The 19,814-nt window shown below is 45.1% G+C and overlaps 1 protein-coding gene and 1 long non-coding RNA gene across 6 annotated transcripts in view; one reads left to right on the top strand and one right to left on the bottom strand.

Moving 5' to 3' along the window:
- The first annotated feature begins 655 nt into the window (after positions 1-655).
- Positions 656-19,814, top strand: part of DNAAF8 (dynein axonemal assembly factor 8) — an 87,851-nt gene continuing 68,692 nt past the window's right edge. For all 5 annotated transcript variants that reach the window (XM_088064035.1, XM_088064034.1, XM_088064033.1 and 2 more), the window contains exons 1-9: positions 656-802; positions 3,925-4,038; positions 4,689-5,171; positions 7,108-7,204; positions 7,545-7,683; positions 8,543-8,689; positions 9,079-9,147; positions 10,737-11,090; positions 12,922-13,081. In XM_088064035.1, coding sequence (XP_087920161.1) covers positions 656-802; positions 3,925-4,038; positions 4,689-5,171; positions 7,108-7,204; positions 7,545-7,683; positions 8,543-8,689; positions 9,079-9,147; positions 10,737-11,090; positions 12,922-13,081 — 1,710 coding nt within the window. The remainder of the gene's footprint in view (positions 803-3,924; positions 4,039-4,688; positions 5,172-7,107; positions 7,205-7,544; positions 7,684-8,542; positions 8,690-9,078; positions 9,148-10,736; positions 11,091-12,921; positions 13,082-19,814) is intronic.
- LOC148182912 (uncharacterized) lies at positions 9,892-11,864 on the bottom strand. Its single transcript, XR_015774087.1, has 3 exons — positions 11,689-11,864; positions 11,167-11,335; positions 9,892-10,258 (listed from the first exon to the last, which is right to left on the bottom strand). It is a non-coding gene; the product is annotated as an uncharacterized LOC148182912 (long non-coding RNA).

Here is a 19,814-nt window from a genome sequence, read left to right as displayed (position 1 = left end):
TCTCAGCTTCTCATGGACATCAAGGAACAGGAAGAAAGAATCTGCTTTAGAAACATTTCAAGAGGTCAAAATCCACTAATGTGCCTATTCTTGACTTTTTTTGGTATAAAAATCCAGTGAAAACAAAAGTAAACATGAATCACATGGCAGGTTCCCTGCCCATGGTAGGTGGGTAGAATGAGATAATCTTTAAGCTCCATTCCAACCCAAACCATTATGAGATTCTATGACTTTGTGATCATTTTATCTATCCTTTGAGTAGTGGGAGGAGGGAAATTGGGAAGAGGAGTCAATCCAGCCAAGAGCAGAGGTGTCAGCCTGCCTTTGCTGTGTTCCTGTCCTGTCCCTGCAGGCAGAGCATGGGAACATGATTGGAGAGGACACAGTTACAGCACTCTGGCTAAGAGTCCCAAAAAAATACTTTATAAATGAGGGGCTAAACTGGCCCTGGGGTGTGTGTGGTGAGTAGGGCAGAAAGCTCAGCCCTTTCTGAACTCAGGTGGGAAGGAATAGCTCCAAAAATACAGATTTTAACATTCCTTGCTAGGAGTGCTGGGAATTCCTCTGCCCTGACCTTGGTTTGGACTGATGTTATTTCATGTTTGGAGAGGTGTCCTTAAGCTCATCTTTCCTTGCTTGAAGGGAAGCTGTCCCAATGGCCTCAAAAGCACAAAGTGAGGATGCAGAACATGCAGCTGAGCCTCCTGCAGCTCCTGTGCAGAGGGACAGGACCTTCCAGTGGGGAGCCATCCTTGCTGCAGTGAAGGACCAGCTCCCATCCCTGGACTCTGACTCCTCCACAGTAAGCACTGAAAATCTGCCTTTCTTCCCTCTGGGTCATGGGGAAAAACTCTCAAAAGCAAGAGCAGGGGACCTTATCAGGCATTTTGGGGTGGCTGGTGTGGTATCCTGAGTGGGCTGCCTGTCCTGACTATGGAACGCTCTGTGTTAATCCACAGCCTTCTGGATTATCCTTAATTATCAGATTGTAATTACCACCTCCTCTCCCTGTGTTCTTTGGATTCTGCCCCTCTGCTCAGCTCAGGTGCTGCCTCCAGCCCTGGGACCCAGCACAGACTTGGAGCTGTTGGAGTGAGTCCAGAGAGGCACCAGGATGACCAGAGGGATGAAGCAGCTCTGCTGTGAGCCAGGCTGAGACAATTGGGATTGTTCAGTTTAGAAAAGAGAAGCTTCAGGGTGATCTCATTGTGACCTTCCAGTGTTCCAGGGGCTCCAGGAGAGATGGAGGGTGACTTGGGACAAGGGATGGAGGGACAGGACACAGGGAATGGCTTCCCACTGCCAGAGGGCAGGGCTGGATGGGATATTGGGAAGGAATTGTTCCCTGGGAGGGTGGGCAGGCCCTGGCACAGGGTGCCCAGAGAAGCTGTGGCTGCCCCTGGATCCCTGGAAGTGTCCAAAGCCAGGGTGGGCAGGGCTTGGAGCCACCTGGGATAGAGGAAAGTGTCCCTGCCCATGGCAGGAGATGGGAGAAGATGGGCTTTGAGGTCCCTTCCCAACCCATTCCATCCTGGTATTCCATGATATTACGGATTATTATGTATTTGAGGCTGGTATCACATGTCCTCTCCACAAAGCATGTTGCTTTTTTGTGCTTTTTACCTGGCAAAGAAGCCTAATTGCAGAAACCTTTTCATATGAAGTGTGAGACTGAGAGGTGGTGTGCAGCATTCTTGACTGGTGCAGGTTTTCACTTGCTGGGTCTGGGCCAGGCTGTTCTTGGCTGCTGAACATCTCTGTTCACAGGACAGCATTGCTCTGCTGCTCCTCTCTAGTCCAAGATGCTCTGGCATTGACTTTTCTGAGGGGATAATATGTCTCAAGATTTGATTATTAGTGGCATTTTGTCCAAATCACAACACTGTGTTAATTTTCAAACATGTATGAACTTGAAAAACGTTTTGAACACACAAATTATATATTTTATCCCAACTTAGTGTAGCCATTAATGGTACATGGGGGAGATTGTGAGACGTGAAAGAGCCAGAAATACCTCCAGTGGGTATTTATTATTTATTTTTTATTATTTATTAATCAATGACCCAAAGCAGTGTGATCTGGTGGATAAAGTGTTGATGGGGATGACTTGGGTTCTGTACCTGGATCTCTCACTCTCATGCTGGGCAAGCCACATTCCCTCACTTCCCTCTGCCTTCACTGTCTTAATTGTTCAGAACAACCCTTGTGTGTTAACATGTGTCTCTGTAGTACAGAGGAAGGCCCAACAATGAAATTATTTGTAGGTTTTCTTGTTGAGTAAGTTACAACCAGGCTAAGCCACAGGAGCAGCTCCAGATTTTGGTGCTAAACACCATTGTAAAACCCCAAATCATGCTGAACATTTTTTTCACTCTTTACAATCTCCAAATTCTCTGTTTCTGTCCCACGTGGAAAAGATTTTCTGCAGAAGGAACTCAGGCAATCTGTCTGGCACTTCATTTGCATTCAAAAGATCTGGTTGTGTAATCCCTGTCCTGCTGAGGCTGCAGTTCCAGGGCTGCACCTTTGTCCAAGGAGTTTCCACCCGTGGAAAGATCCATTTGTGCATCCTAGAGCTGTCACCTGAACGTGCTCTGCTCCCACCTCCAAAAAAAAGCATTCACAAATGTGTTTTATGCCCTGAAGCCCTTTCATTACCCTCATATGCAATTTAGTAAGAGGAAAGGTGTTCTGTTGCAGTTGGCTTTGTGTTAAGTTAATGCCACAAGAAAGGATTCTGCTCACTGTGAGTTCCCAAAAATGCACACTTGCAAAACAAAGGGACAAGCAGGAAAGCTGTGTCCTGACTGCTGAGGAGGTGCTTAATCTCCCTTTGGTGTCCATGCATAAGGATTCATCTCCAGTGCATATCTGATGTTTAAGAAAGGGATTTTTGGAGCTATCTGATTGCTGCCCAACCAAACACAGACGCTGTTTGCATTCTGAACAGGAATCAGGGTCCTAAGGACAGTGAAAAGCCTTCCTGGCCCTGCCTGGCCTCAGCTGGGGCTCCCAGCAGCTCTATTTAAGCTCATCTCTGGCACTTCACTCCCTCTTTGAGCTATATTAGGGGAGTTTTGGGTTCTAGTTATGGTCTTGCCTGAGCCAGACTTTCACCTGTGAATCGATTTTCAGTCTTGATCTCTGATCAGCCTCCTCACTCCAATATTGCCCAAGGAGCTGGAGTTGTGCCTCAGCCTGGTTGCTCCCCCTGGTCTGTCCTGCTTGTTCTTCTTGGGTGCTGTGGGATGGGCTTTGCCTGGTGAGGCCTTGCCTTTCCAGTCCCTGAGAATCTCAGAATGGTTTGGGTTGGAGGGACCTTAAAGCTCATCCCATTCCACCCCTGCCATGGGCAGGGACACCTTCCACTGTCCCAGGCTGCTCCAAGCCCTGTCCAACCTGGCCTTGGACACTTCCAGGGATGCAGGGGCAGCCACAGCTTCTCTGGGCACCCTGTGCCAGGGCCTGCCCACCCTCCCAGGGAACAATTCCTTCCCAATATCCCATCCATCCCTGCCCTCTGGCAGTGGGAAGCCATTCCCTGTGTCCTGACACTCCAGGCCCCTGTAAATATTGAACAGCTCTGCTCTTGCCTCTCTGATGGTGAATGAGGTAGTGCAGAGAATCACTTGGGAGTCAGAGAATTTCCCACACTTTCCATTGCTTTTTTCAGCAGGATGTTTGCAGTCACCCTTCATGGGAATTTGATGTTTTACATGTTTTTTACATTTGCAGCTTGCTGAAATGGGGGGTTAGTGATTCCTGGGCTACCAGACTGTCTGTAAAGGTGTGACTGCAAGGAAACTTCTTGTCTCTGCACTTCAAGAGGTGCCAACATGGGAGTTGTCACTGCAAACCAGATATTCCAATATCAGTGAGTATTGCAGTTTCCTGTTTAATTTCTCTTTTTTTTCCTGTTTGCAGTCTGATTGTGAGAGTGATGAGGAGCTTTTCATCTTCCAGCGGGACCTGCCAAACTTAATTCCGGACCTGTCAGAAGAACTGATGATGTTTTCCCTGGAAGACTCCCAGGAGCAGGTTGGGACTGTTGTGTGTGGGCTGTACTGTCACCCCTCTCTTCTGGCTGTCCCCAGTGTGGGCAGCTGCTGATGTCTGACCTGTTTGTCTGAACAGAAAAAGCTTAGTCCTCAGTATTTTCTCCCACTAGAACACAGAACTTCTTTTCTCTTTCTGCAGTGACCCTTTAAAGTTTTCTCTGTTCTTGAGATTTTGGACCTTTTTTTCCCATCTCCTGGAAGTTTTTATTGTCCCTTTACTGTTTTTCTTTCCTGTGCACTAATTAACACTGTGCAATCTAGAATATGAATTAGGACAGTGCAGGAAGGAGGAAAAGTACGAAGTTTACTTATTGAACAGCTTTCTGAGATAAAATAATCACATTGTTCCTTCAGTGAAGATAAATCCATGGAATCACAGAATGGTTTGGGTTGAAATAATGAGGACATGTAAGAAAAAGTAATTTAAAGGATGTTTAGCAGTTCCTGAAGGAAAAGTTTCTGGAAAGTAAACAGTCTCAGTGTTTCCCATGCGGGATATGGTGTGGGCTGTTTCCATATGGTATCTGAGTTGGAGCTGTTGCCTTCCTATCACTCTGTTTTGGTTTATTATCAACTTCCAAAGCTCAGGGAAATTGACTTTCTGTGTGTTTGTGCTTTCTCTAACTATAGCAAATCCAGGAGACAGAAAGGCTTTCATGGGAGATCTGGAACGGAGACCTGGAAAGTTTTGACTTTCAGGAAGAAACAGATGGTGCCCAAATCATTGCAAAAGAAGATGTACAAATGATTAAAGATGAAGCTCCTGAACCTGCCAGCCAGACTGAAGAAATGCCAAGCCAAAAGAGAGCTGTTCTTGAAGAGTCTCCCTCAGATTCCACAGATCACCTTGAGGAGAAAGAAATGGGCAGGACACAGGCCAAGGAAAAGGGGAACTCCTGGCTTAACACAGCAGAGTCTGTGGAGGAGCTGTTCAGTAAAAAGGAGAGAAAAAAGCTGATAGAGACAAAAATACTCTCCAAGGTCATTGTGAAGCCATCCCCAAAGCAGGATGTCAAGCCTCCCTCCCATGGTATCAACAACGGTCGAGGAAGTCTTGCAAAGGAAGAAACCTCAGCTGAGCATCTTGGAGAAGCCACCCATTTGTCATTGCAGGCAAGTGGCCCTAAAATAAAGCTTTGGGGGACGCTGCAGGTGGGGTGGGGGCACAGTGCAGTGCCTGCACAGTCCCACTGCAGTGAGGAAATGAAGTGCCCAGTTCTGACACACCACAGGGGCTGTTTGGTTCCACAAGCACCAAAAGCTGTCCCAGAGATGTCAGTGCAAGCCCAAGCAAAAGCTGTGGATCAGCAGCAAGGAACTGTGAACTGTTCAGGGAAGCCAACCATATCATCTGTCCCTGGGAAGGCAAGGAGTTTTCCCAGGCAGACTTTGCATTAAAACAGGGAGTTTTCTGGCCTTCCAATGGAATGCTGGAGGTGAGGAGGTGTTTAGGGTTGTTCCTGGAGTCCTAAATCTCACCCATCTAAGGCAGATGGGATGGGCAGCTCAGTGTTAACTGTGGCCCAGAGTGGGGGGGTGGTTCTCTTCAGCACCAAGTTACAGATCTGCCTGTATTGATTTTTAAGTTCATTAGGACTTAATCAGCACAGAACAGGTCCTGATCTTCCTGTTCAAAGCCTTCCACAGGTCAGAGTACAGACGTTTCCATTCCCCTTTCATGTATTCACAGAAATGAACTTTTTGATGTTAGAGCTGTTCCAGTCCAGGCAAATCATGCAGCTTCTGGCCTGAGTTAAATTGTGCTGCATCATTGAAGGACATCTTTTTCATCTGGGTCTGGATGTAATTCCTAGCTCATAGAATTCACTCTCTGTTAATTCAGGAGCACTATTTGCCTTTCAGAACCTGTTTGAAATCAGTGACTTCAGTGAGCTGAAGTCTGGTGCTTTGGGGTGAGTTCTGAGACCAGGCTCAGTGTGTTCTCACTTTCATTTGGAAGGGGGTTGTTGCTCCCCAGCTCAGCCAGGCACCTCAGTGTGTCAAGTGCTAAACCTAATATACAGTGTCTTGTTGATTCCTATCAGTTCATCTGAATTTTTTTTTTCCCTTAAGTTCCTTTCTGTATTAGAAATGGAATTGTGCAAACCTTCCTCTCCTTCTGGACCTTCTGGAACTTAAACCAGTGCTGCAGTGTTAGAATAGATCTAATCAAGGTTCAGATATGTGTGAAGATTTATTGCTCAGGAAGGAGGGAGAACCTTCTCTCCACCAAGAGGGGCAGATGCTGGAGGTTTTACAAGGTGAAACTGCTGGGTTTGGAGGCTGCTGCTGCTTTTTTAAAGGCCATGAGTGGTTGTGTTAAATGCATGCTTGTGGCAGTGGTGTCATTGTCATGACTCACAGCCCCCTTCCTTCCAATAAAACTTGTGAGCACTTCTAATTCCTGGTGATGATATTTCACATGGGTGTGGATTCTTTCCATTAAAACTTCAATTTCAAATAAATGCTCAGAGGGGAAAGCAATGAGTGCTTTGAATGCATGTGGACTTTTGTGGCAGCCTCTTGTACCTGAGTCAGGTGAGTTTGCCCTCAGCCAGGGATTGAGAGCAAGGAGATGGATGAGCCCCTCTTCAGGGTGGGGTGAGCAGCTGAGATATCATCTGATACTGACTGTACCCGGAGCAATGGGAATTCACCCTGCTCAGAAGTTGGAGGGGGAGGAAAGGGCTCATCTCAAAAAAACTGAAGAGCCACAAGTTCTTCTCCTGTGGGTGGCAGTGAGAAGTTCTCACATTATTCAGGATCAGAATGCACATGCTTGACCTTGTATCAGGTCACTTTTTAATCTGTTCCACTGTCTCCAGTGATTTTTTGGACCCTTATCACAAGGGTTCATTATTCTCAGAGAAAAAGCCTCAGCAGAAGTAGCTGAAGCAGCTGGAGGGATGCAGTGTCTGAAGGGATGTAATAAATGCATTCCTTTCCTTACAGCACTTCCTGTGGAACTGCTGAAAGCAAGCTGGCACTGAAATTAAGGGTGGTCTTTTGGGAGTAAACTTTCCATCACATTTCTTTTGTCTCTTTTCAGAATATTGAGAAATGGGATGTGGACAAGAATCTTGAGGAGCTGGAGCAGCAGGGAGATAAAACTTGTTCAGAAGTTGCTTTCTTCCCAGCAGATTATGGTAATATCACTAGTTGAAAGTGCATAAAAATAAATAAAACTCAGGTTCCTGTATTTAAGTCATTCCCTGCAGCATAATTTTGAATGCAGAAATCACAGTGGGTTTTTTAAATGCTTCTAAAACATGTTTAATTTGCTTGCCTCAAGATTTCATCTAGGTTTCTTAGCCTGAAGCCAGTGCTTCACAGCCTGCCATAGGCCAGACAAGCCAGTTACAATATTATCTTTATCCTTCCCCTGCTGGCAGGCTGTAGGAGAAGGAACAAGGTGAACATGGGGAATGTTGGGTGATTCCCTGGCAGAAGACCACAAGTGATGATTATTTTGTTGCTCTTCCACAGAGACTTTGAGGAGGAAGTCTGAATATGAGCTCATGGAAAGGCTGGGAGAGCTGTGTGCCAGGCAGTCCAGGGCAGCATCCCCTCCCTGTGGGAGGCCACCAGCCAAGCTCTGCTCCTTCCAGGGACAGCAAGACAATAAGTAGGTTCTTTTCTGTCACATATCCCAGCTAATCCTGGCTGCCAGAATGGATTCTGGGGAACTCCTGGTCTTCCATAGGGGTTTTTCTCCATAGCCTTGCAGAAAGCTGATATTGGAGTTGGAATATTCAGCCATTCATTTCCATTTGATGATAAACACCTTAGCATTCTCCATCAACCTTTGTCTAACCCTTACCAGACACTTGGGATAAATGGGAAAGGCAGGAAAAAGAGGCTAAGCCAATTATTCTGCTCACCTATTTTTGTCATCTAGGGTACCAGTTTCTCTTACTGGTACCTCAATTGAGTCAAAATACACAGGATGATTTTCTGTGGGTATCAGTGGAGATGTCAGTGCTTCTTGGAGGTTTCTGTGTGAAGGAAGAGCATTTTCAGGCTGTTCAGAGGGAGCAACATCAAGGGTAGCAGCACAGAGGAAATAATGAGTGAAAAAGTGAAGGGGAACTCTCGTTGCCAGAGCAGGGAGAGCCACTAGGATGATTTGCACTTTGTATGCCTGGGAAGATAAAATGGAATTGCCAGAAGAGGCAGAGAGGAAAGGGGAACTTGTTCTTACACTGAGATGTTAAAAGCTGGTGCCTGCCTTTGTTCTCCAGAACAATTTGGTGGTGTCACATTTTGAGAACTAAATATCCCTCTTCATCCTGCCTGTGATGTGTGTTCCTGGGGGAAGCTGAGTCCTTGAATTTTGATAGCAGGCAGAAGCAGAGTTGGAATCTGTGTGGTAGTCAAGCATAAAGCTCCTTTCTCAGTCCAGTTTTGATCCTAACCCCATCCCTGCTGGATTCCTTGGGTGGAAAAGGCAGAGGATATGCTGAGATGGTGTTTTCTGTGTCTAGGGATGTTGCCTTGCTGTCATCCCCACCAAGTTCTCTGAGGATGGACAGGATGAATTTCCAGAGCCTGCCAAAACCTGCAACTGTGTTCATAGATTTGAGAGATGCTGAGCCACAAAAGTCAGTGACAGTCCCTGAAGAGGAACAAAGGTAAATCCTGGCTGTAGTGGGAGTGAGAAATAAGTAATAAAAAGTGAGAAACTTAAACCTTTCTGAATCTCATACTTGTGCAATGTAACTTTAAAAATGTTCTTTCACACCTCTGTCATAAGAAGAAACCTTGTAGTTAATAAACAGCCATTAGATAATAAAGAGGTAAACATTTTGGTCTAGTTGCTTAAATATTTGAATTTTTTTTTGCTAGAGTAATAGTGTCAAGAACTCTCCACAACACTGGAGATCTTCCCTGGAAATATCTCTTCCTTCTTCCTCATTTTCTAAATTTTTTAAAAATTTTTTGCTAAATCCTAGAAATGACCAAGAGCCAACACTCAGCTCGAACAGGGTTAATTAATTAATATGGTCTGATTGTTTCACAGTGCAAGTGACAGCTCCTCCTCTGAAGAAGAAGAGACTGTGATAATTAAGGATGAAGCAGAAAGGAGAATGTAAGATTTCTTACCAGGACTGTGTTTCAAGTGATATGATGTTCATTTTTTTCTGAAACTAAAATAATTGCCCTGACAGTGATCAGAGTGAAAGTTTGTGTACTTAAATATTTCCATTCCTGATCTTCACAGCAAAAAAACCAAAAATATATAAAAGCCCAGCATAATGGAAGTGCTCCAGTGTTGGCTCCAGGAGGTCACTCTTTTCCTGTTGCAGGGTAAAGCTACCAAAACTAGAGAGTTGTTGATCCTTGAGGCAATATTTGCACCTGTCCAGCTGTTTGGGACAGCTCAAAACACAGCCAGAGGTGCCCTGGGGGCTGGAAAATGTGAGTTTTTCTCCAACCATGTGTCAGTGACACCAGAACTGTGTTTGACATGACACAGTACCAAGCTTTGGAAATGTAGGGAGTTGACTCAGACAAACCTTTATTTTTGGAAATAATAAAATAGGCTAGAATGGATAGAGATTTAAAGAGAATATTGACTACATTGTATGGGCAGGGACCCTCCCAATTCTCCTTAATTGGAGGGGAAAGGGGAGAGAGTGTGATGGGTGGAATCCTAAAGTGTAAATTCCTCAGCTGGCACAGATGTCAGCCTTTTATTGCTGAACTCCTGGATTGATATCCATTGGTTATTAGACATTTGTTTAATGTGAAGCAAAGATGTCAAATTGAACCATCTTCCTGCACTCATGCTCTGGCTTCCATTTGGAATTCTGCAGCCTGGAAAGCACAGCAGGGCAGGGGACAAGCAGAGCATGTGTCTTGTTGTGCCAGGCACTTACACTTCTCTAATGGTTTGGGAGAAGAGATGATTTGACAAGGAACAGAGCCCAAACAATGTAATTTAGAACATCCAATCCAAAAGCAGTAAAAAGCAGGGACAAGGGGATGTTTGGGGAACTCTCCCTGGCACTGACACAAGTTCAGTGTAAATCTGCAGCGAAGAAGAGCAGAGCTTGGATTTTGATTCACCTTAATGTTGCACAAATGTAATGCCTGGCAAATGCTGCTCAGTTCTGCTTGTAAATAAAAAAATCCTCTTGGTCTCAGCAGGGCAGGATTCTGATGTCATTCACGAGGAGCCTATCCATTTTCATTTTTATCTGGAACAAATCATTAAACAGATTATGTCATGACAGGACCTTCCACTACCACAGTAATGTGCTTGCTGACAGTTCAGCAGTCTCATTGAGGAAATGAAACCAAACATTCAAAAATTGTAATAACTATTAGAAAGACTTTGTGCCTGCATGCATTTGAACCCCACCCCCTGTATCCAAAGGGGACAAAAATCTATAGGCTCTGATTTCCATGCCAACCATACATTTGTTCAGGGCTCTTCTGGAAGGTGTTTGTGTTGTGCCTGAATGCAGAAGAGGTAAAATTGCCAGGAAGATCAATTTTGTGTTCTGGCTCTGTTTGTGTCACCTGAGTGCTGGTGCTGCTGTCACCCCCAGTTATTATTCCTGTAGGTTCCCAGTCCTTGTTTTGAACTATCATTGTATGAGAAGTTCCTCAGAGATTGAGTTTATTCCTATAATGCTTTATCTTGATGAAATCAGGTTTTTATTTCCTTTGTAGGAGGAATTGCTCAGGGAAGAGCCTGTTACTGCAACAACTCCAATCAGCCCGTAAGGAGGCCTTGGAGCATCTTCATATAGTGTCTGCTCCAGCTGAGAAACTGCATCCAGAAAGGCTGGAAGACAGAGGTTCCTCTAATAAAAGTCAAAACCAATCTTGTAAAGTGAGGCAAGAGATAAATGAGCTGGTTCCCAGGAAACTGATGAGACTGGAAGCAGGCAAGGAAAGTTCCCCTTTTTCAAGCTGTGGGGACAACAGAGCTCATACAGAGAAAGAGAACAAAATGGGAGCTGAGAAGATTCAAAATGCAGCAAATGCTCCAGAGTGTCATCTAATTACAACAGAATTGCCAAGGTATCCCACAGGAAAAGTAATCAGTGAGTTTGGATGTGGCTTCTCTAATTGTCCAGGATTAAAGAAAATTGCTTACCTGGGCTGTGAGTTGGAGCAAGAGGGTGTCTGGTTTTGTTACCTGGGAAGAACAACAGGCCTGGCAGAGTCTGCTGGAAGGTTCAGAGGCAGCCTCAGTGGGGCCTGTCATTAGATGAGCTATGGCACTTCTGACACTGGAAATTGAGCCTTTTTCTTTAGCTTTTATTCTACAGAAAAGGAGGATAACACAGTATTGATCTCCTTTAGGAACAGCACTGAGATTTCCTAAGCACAGCTTCCTAGAGAATAGGTCTGGAAGGGTCAGTCTCCCTGTGCCAATGAAGAGTGAGGTAAAATCTAATATCTCCTGGCAGATCTTTATAGAACTTGGTCTTGAAATCCTCAATGGTGAGGATTCCTTGACTCCCAGGTAGTACATTTTGCTGTTTAATTATCTTTAGAGTTGTAAAGCTTTTCATTAAGTCTAATTTAAATTATCCCCTCTCCAATTTAAGCTTATTTTTGTTGTGTTCCCAGAAGGGATGGAAAATTGTTTATTCTCTGTCTCAGTTTAAAATACCTCCTATAAACTGGAAGATGTTTTAGTCTTCTCTTGTAATTTTTTCCTTCCAAACACAGGAATTCTGACTCTTTGCCAACAAGAAAAGTGCAAGATCTTGGAATTACAAAGTACACCCATGAGGAATGCTGCAGGAATATCTTGGAAAGCTTTAACAAATAGAAATAAGAGTGATATCAATTGAGGAAATTGCAGAGTTATTTGGGCCTTTGCCTCCCTGGGCTTAGTTAAATGTAGTATATTCTGCAGAAGGTCTAATTTCAAAGTGAAATCAGGTGGTTGCCTTGTGCACCTGCCCAACTGTTTGGGAGAGCTCCATTATGCTCCCTTTTCAAAGGTTATATCCTGCTATTTTCAGAGTGAAATTTAACATTCTGAGTTTGACATATGAGCCCTGGAAAGAATCAGGATCTGCCTGCTCTGGAGACTATTACTGTGTCAGAGTTAAACACCTGCCTGCCCTGCCACTTAGACACCTCAGCTCCTGTGTGCCTCCTTTCAGTGGCAGGTGGTTGGTTGCAGGGTTTTTTCCCTCTGGAATTCCTGACATTAAGCTCATTGCTTCCATCAGGAACACAAAACTCCTTTCTGATTACCTGTTAGCCTGAGATGGCAGCCCATGGCCAGGCAAGAATGTGGGTTATTTACTTTTTCTGAGTGATAACTCAGTGATTTTAACTGATTTCAGTTTTCTCTCTTGCTATTCTAATTATTGCTGGGGCACGTGGGGCTGGAAGGATTCAGAAGAAATTGAACTTTGTGATAGCTGTGGAAATGGCAGATGAAATCTTTCTGCAGACATCCAGATGTAGAAAGATGGGAGGTCTCAGGGTCAGGGGAACTTTATCTCTGTTGTATCCTATAGCAGATAGGAAAGGAAAAGGGTCTAGACTGGGAATCTCGGTGTGGAGATGGGGAGTGACACATCACAAACACATCTCTGCTTAAAGGAGTTTTGATCTCCAGATAGATCATCACCACTTATCAGAAGTTTGATCTCTGCTCCTTTTCTTTGAGGTTTTTTTTTTTCTTCTTAGAGAGGTTATTTCATTCACTGACAAGTTCTCATGTCCCCACACAAACACCAGAATTGCTTTCTAAATCTATTTTAGCCTTTCATGTAATGATTCCCCCTCAAGTATGTGTTGTAAATAGGAGAAGAAAAAGAAATGCAACCAGATGAACAAGGGGCTTTTCTTCCCAAGTGAAAAGCTTAATCTGTGTATTTTTCAGGAGAGAAGGAAGTGAAAGAGAGCTATCCCAAAAGGAAGAGGAGATGAAGGAGAGGCAGAGGAGGTGCAGATTGCAGGAGCAGCTGGAGCAGTGGCAGCCTCAGCGCTCGGTGTGTGGGAAGCAGCCCATGGCAGAGAACACCCCGCTCCTGTTCCACATGGTCAGTGGCTCAGGGTAGGCTGGGCCTGGCAGGGGCTCCCTGGGAGCAAAATATCATTTTTATTGCATTGTTTCAAATCTGTTGGTTATGGAGCACCATTAGCTGAGGAGAGGAGCAGCCCTACAGCTCTTCTCTCACACTAAGGGAAAAGAATTCCCCACTTTCCTGTGCAGGGAGAGCTCCCCAAGCAGCTGCCCTCCAGTTCTGACCTGTCTGGGTTTGCTGGAATTAATGGCCTCAGTGTCATCTACTTCACACCAGCCAGAGTCTCCCACATGATTTTTCATAACTTTTCCTAAAAAAAGTGAAATCATTTTACTGTCTCTGCTGAGTTCTGTCTTCTCGTCTGCCCCCAGCAGCTTTAGAGTTCCCTTTTGTCAATTGGTTTTGGGGACTGTGGGTTTAATAACAGGATTTATTCCTGATTAAGGTGTATGAGGTGATCCTGATTTTAGCCAAAGCCTACCCTATGACTTGGAGGACAGGGCTGTTGTTACTCCTCAGAAGATTTATCTCTGTCTCAGCCCTTAGCAGAGGGGTTGGAATGAGATGAGCTTTGGGATCACTCCCAACCCAACCCATTCCATCATTCTATGACAAGCAGTCCTGCTTCATCCATGCACTTCTGCTGAACACAAGGCCAGGTGAGAAGGTCAGAGGAGGTGAGAAACTGCAGAATCATAATGAACCCACCATAATGATTTATTTGGGCTAATGCTAGTAATAAAGCTCTTTTGTTAGTACAAAAGTTGAAAGACTTCACAGTCCCAGATTTGGGGCTGGATCATTTGGGTCTGTTTTGTAAATTGATTGCTGTGGTTGTGGAGATTTGAAAGCTCATTTTATTTAGCACTGGATTTGTCATTGAGGAGGAGTAAAGGACTAAAAAGCTCCCAGCTGAGTTTCCCTCTGTCAGACAGCTTTGACAAGGACAGCACAGTGCCCAGAGCTCTGATTTGGAGTGTAAAGGTTGTGGATCCTCTGGATTTGCTCCTCCCTGGCTGCTGGCTGGTGCCACCCAATTCCAGTTAGCTCTTATTAAGATGCAGACACTCACTTGCTCCTCAGAAATCCACGTGGACCTTGCTCTCTCCTTCCTGACAATGCACCAGGCAATACAGAATTACTCTGTGTTTGGTCATTTCCCATATTTGCTGTGCTGATGCCAATAAAATGAGGATGGGCTTGGTGATGTGCTTTGTCTGGAGCAGAGCTCAGGGTGGATCTGTGCTGGAACTGGAGTTGTAATTATTCCCCTAAGGGATGGGATGATGTTCCAGTCGTGGCAGCAGGGACAGGAGCATTTCTCACCAGCCCAGGCTCCTGCTGCTGTGCAAACAGGTCCCAGTGCCCAGAAACAGGGGCTTGTTACACACTGACCCGACAAGGGACAGCAGGCTTTAACCTGCCAGAGGGCAGGGTTAAAGTGGGATTTTGGGGACAAATTGTTCCCTGGGAGGGTAGGCAGGCCCTGGCACAGGGTGCCCAGAGAAGCTGTGGCTGCCCCTGGATCCCTGGAAGTGTCCAAGGCCAGGCTGGAGCAGCCTGGGATAATGGGAGGTGTCCCTGCCCATGGCAGGGGGTGGGATGAGATGATCCTTATGGTCCTTCCCACCCAAACCATTCCATGATCCAAACAAAGTGCCAGCCTGCTCCGGGGGAACCTGCCCAACCTCCACAGGCACTGGTGGTAAAAGCAAATCATCACAACCCATAATAACCATGTTGTCTGGGCAACTCTGCTCTCAGTTCTTATTCAGAAATATTAATTATTAAAATTAAAACTAAAAAAATGTATCAACATCATCTATCAAATACAACAGTCCTTTATAACATAACTTGAAACCCGCTTTGATAGCAGCATTTTTTTCCTTTGAGTTTGAACAGGGTTTTCTTTTCTTTCTTTTTTTATGAACACAGACAGAAAAAACTTGACTGTTTTGACATTTAAAACTAAAAGCCCCTGTAATTTGGCAGCTATGTCTCATTGAAAATATCTAATATCTATATATAAACACACATTCAAAGGACAAGCCCCAGTGTTTGACAGAGTAGCACACTTGCAAATTTGTTTTCTAAGCCCTTTGTTTTGGCAGTGATAGATGTTCAGATCTGGAACACTTGTCACAGTTTCCAGAATTCCTCTGACCATTTATAATGTACATAAATAATTGAATTGAATAATAATCAGAGGGAAAGTTTAGAAAGTCTGCAATTACTGTAGCTGAGGTGCTGGGAAAGATTGGCAAAGGAAATTTAAAAAGCTGCATTAGGGTTACATTAGAGTTCTTGTCTAAAATGTAAAAGCAGATTTAATGTGCTGTCTCCTTTCTCTTAACCCAGTTCAGTCAAACTCTGTCCTCAGCTTCACTCTAAGAGTCAGGGTTGGGGAGAGGTAACTTGAGAGACTGAGAATTCACTTCCAGGGGCACTTCAGCTGCTGAAGAAAGGGCTGAGATCCAGTGGATTTTCAAGACATGCAGGTGCCAATTTCCTGGGAAATCAGTGGGTTCTTGCTAAGATTTCTGCCTGTCAGGTCCATGTCTGTAGATGTCTGAATACTTGGGCAATTTGGCTCACCTCTTAGTTTTAAAAATAATGCAGGGAAATACCTGATTTTTTTTTATGCTATGTTTTGGTTTTAGTTTTGTTCGTTTTTATTTTCCTTCTCTGCACCACCCAAACTTTTGGTGAAATGTAAGACTGGCATGAGTTGATTTCTTCTGAAATTGGGCCCCCAACCACATTTTAACCTTTGGATCTGGTTCAGAACTGATGAAGCACCTAGGGTTCTGTGAAAGCCAGCAGGGTGGTGGTGGGATCCTTGCTGTAGGGTCAGGATGAATTAGTAGTTTAGAGGAACAGCAGAGGGTTTGTTTCATTATTTGAGCGGGGTTATTGATGAGGGAGACAGAAGGAATGCTCACAGGATGTAAAGCAGTTAAATGGAGGATGTAAAATGAAATGGGTTTGATCTGTCACTTCATTCATCTTGCTTATTATGATAAGTAACTCAGTGCTCAGTGCTGATGTTGTTTTCCTGTCCCACTCCCATTAGGTGGGATCCAGATAATGGAGGTAACTTTTGCCAGACTCAGAGCTGAGGAGCAGCACAAGCAGGTTATTCTGAGGATATCACAGGATCCCAGACTGGGAAGGAACCTTAAATCCCGTCCTGTCCCACCCCCTGCCATGGGCAGGGACATCTTCCACTCTCCCAGACTGGCCTTGGACACTTCCAGGGATCCAGAGACAGCCTGTGCCCAGGCTTTCCCACACTCACAGAGAACAATTTCTCCCCAGAATCCCATCTAACCCTGCCCTCTGGCAGTGGGAAGCCTCTGGGGAACACAGAGCAGGACCTGCCGGTACAAGGCAGGGCAGTCCTTGCCAGCAGGGAGGGCAGTGCCACGGTCCCAGAGGAGCAGCAGAGCAGCTCCACTGAGGGTGGCAGGTTGGCAAATGTGTGGGAATGAGGAAGGTCCAGGATGAAGGGCAGAAAGCCAAAGCAGGGACAGGATCCAGGGGCAGCCCAATGATCATCCAGGGGGCCTGGAGTGATGGAACAGGGCTGAGCTGGAGCCACAGAGCCACAGCAGTCAGCGCAGGTGAGGGAGGTGAGGCCAGGCAGAGGTAGAGCTGCTCTGCAGCTTGTCCAGGACCAAGGGAAATGTCTCTGCTGGAAAAGCAGCTTCACAGAGCTCCTTTCCCAGCAGCCCCATCTGGAGTGAAAAACCTGAGCTTGTATCAGACCTGGCCTTGAACATTCAGCCAAACCCCTGCACGGCTCATCCAGCCCTGGAATTCATTTAACACAGAGCAACTGGAATTTAGCTTGTACTCATCTCTTTTATTATTGGGACAAAGTAGGTGTTTTCAGCAGGGCTTCAGCTTGATTCTCCACTTACTGCTTTATCATGATATGGCAGAACAAGATAATGCTGTTGGAGAGCTATTAAGAGCCACCTTGTAAGCAGCCCCTTATAAACACACTTTTATCTCCCTTACACAGCCAGAGTGGCTGGGAAATGAATGTGTTGATTCATACTGAGACACCTCATTTTTCTTGGCATTCACAATCACTTGGGCTAACCTTGTATGAGTAATTATGTTACCATGATCCTCATCTCATTGCAGCTTAGCCCTACAGCTGCCTTACAAAACAAAAACATCCAGGCACAACAGAGTCATTCTGCCTTAACAAATAGATGATGTGGGCACTTTCCTTTTCCATCTTGTAAACACAGGCTCCATCACCTTTTTGTCAAAATCAGCAGGTTCTTTATGTTAATGTGCTGTTGATTCAGCTCCCTGGTGTCAGGGAGAATGCTCAACCACAAGATGTTCTATTTGCATTGCCACAAAATTACCAATATATTATGGTCAAATCCTTCCTCGCCCTTTGATGGCCTTGTCCTCTCTTTGATTTGATATTTCTTCAGGGGAAAATCCCTGACAAAATCCATATTTACCATCCAGAGTGGTGCTGAAGTGCTGTAAATTCTGCTGCTGGGACAGTTACCCTGCATCAGCACGATCTGCCTGAAAGTAGGGATTGATTTCCAAAACTTGTACAAGTATTTTTAGTTCAGTTACTGGCCCCACAAGTTATTTTTAAGTAGGAGGTGCCTTGATCTGCAAATTGTCAGTGAAATGCTTTTGATTCTTTACCTGTCTTCCTTAAATAGGTGCCTGTGATTGCCATTGCTGTTCCATGGGTGTTTTGATCTTTTTAAGGCAATGGTGCTGACATCAACATTGGAAATTGCCCTTTCCTTCCATCTCTGGGTTGTTCAAGGACGTTGTGGATCCTGGGATCCCAACCCAGCTCCTCGCCTGCTGGACCTGGGCTCCTCCTCAGCTCCACTGGAGCTGCTCACATGACTGCACTGAGGTGATGGCCTCAGCACTATTCAAAAATACACCACTTTTATTGCTGGGTGGAAAATGCATAAAGGAAAAGGATTATAATAAAGTCCAGTTAATGTCTTCACTTAAAGAATGGACAAAGGCCTGATCAACCACTCATGAAGGAATAGTTTTTGTGCCACTTCCTTACAGAATTGCCAATTTATCCCCCAAAATGCAGTGCAGTACATCTATTTGGAGAAGCTGAGGAAACCTCTAAAATCTTTTTATGATTATAACGATTTTGGGGCACAGGAGTTGAATTTTTCTATTATCTCTATTACTCTAAAGGTGATCCTGGTAGTATAAATCACCTGCGATCAAATGTTTTCATTGACTCCGGACCAAAGCAACTGCATCTGTGTGAATGTAATTATAGCAGCATTTAGCCCTTACTATTATTTTAATATAGCTTTAAAAATCCCATTAATTGTAAAAATCACCAATTTACAATTTCCTACACTAATTTTTTGCGGACACCAGAGCTGAGTTTGGGTTTTTGCTTGGCTCCAGGGGCTCTCCCTGTTGGGCTGATGCCAAGGTTGTGGCCAGCAGTGCTGTGCCCAACAGCCACCAGATGGCCCCTGAATTCCTCCTTTTTTTTTTGTTCCCTGCCAGGCATTTAATGAGTTCCTGAAACAAGATTAAAATCTCTTGTACTTAATGAACCCTCTGCCTCGACTCAAGAAAGGCTTAAAAATAAACTAAGGCAATTAGAGATGGAGTTAAACTTAGCACACAGAGACAGAAGGCCAAGATTCCTGTTTGTGCCACCAGCCCAGCACACAGCATTTGGAATAGATGGAAGATCCCAAGGAAATGTTTTCCTAGCATGGGTGGCTGGCACAGGACCTGTGTTTCTGGCCTCCTCTTCATCTCCCACATGGCGCCAGGGAAAGCAAACGGGGGGATTTGCTGGCACAGCACTTCGGTGGAGTAGCTGCTTCCTGGCTGTGGGAACAAATCCCAGGAGCTGAGGCTCAGGATGGCACAGATCTGACCTAAGGATTTGCCTGGATAGACAAGCAGAGTCTAGGCCTTATCTGTCTGTGTTGTAAACACCTCCCTCCACACAGGAGGAATTTGCTCTCCGTGTTCCCAGAGTCAGGAATGTTATAGAAGTGCCCAGGCATGTCACTCTATTTGGAACGGCGAGAAGAATGACACAGACTCTCTTGTGAGTTGAACAGGAGAGTTCTTTCTCTCTTTCTCTTTTTCTCTTAAGGTTTATTACCTCAGATCTTCTTTTATAGGCTGATAGATATGTGAAAGTACAGAAAAGAAAACTCTTATTGGCCAGTGAACTGACACATCACCATCATGGGTCAGTGGGGTACAGCACCCCTCCACCTTCTCTTGCAAAAATACAAGAAACAGACAAACAGCACCTGCAAGGCTGTTTTCTATCTCTGAGGATGGTTTTAATTCCTCCTTATGATTTCCCAGGCCACTTTCTCAGGTGAGACTGAGAATGTTCTGCGGCCTGCGATTTCCACAGGCACTGCTCCGTGCTGCACAGTTAGCATCCCTGCAGGCACTCTTAGGGCAGGCTGTGCTTCCCATCCTCAAGGCTCCTCTCCCCAGTTCTGCTCACACCACCAGAGCAGGTCCAAGAGCCACACAGGAAAGCTGCTTTCATAACCTTTGGCTGCTTTAAGAGGTTTTCCAGCCAGCTTGCTGTAGAAATGCTCAGAATCAGGAAATCCACCTGTGCTGAATCCAACAGGATCACCAAAAAAACCCTGGAGAACCTTCCATGTAAACCTGGAGAGCCACTCTGATGGCTCCCAGGGGCTCCCACATTTGTGCTTTTTCCAGCTGTGGA

This window comes from Pseudopodoces humilis, chromosome 18 (genome assembly GCF_049639895.1).
Source record: "Pseudopodoces humilis isolate 2021_Gansu_Grassland_sample_001 chromosome 18, ASM4963989v1, whole genome shotgun sequence".
Taxonomy (NCBI): Eukaryota; Metazoa; Chordata; class Aves; order Passeriformes; family Paridae; genus Pseudopodoces; species Pseudopodoces humilis.
Note: the sequence above shows the minus strand (reverse complement) of the source record. Positions and strands in the feature narration are given on the sequence as shown.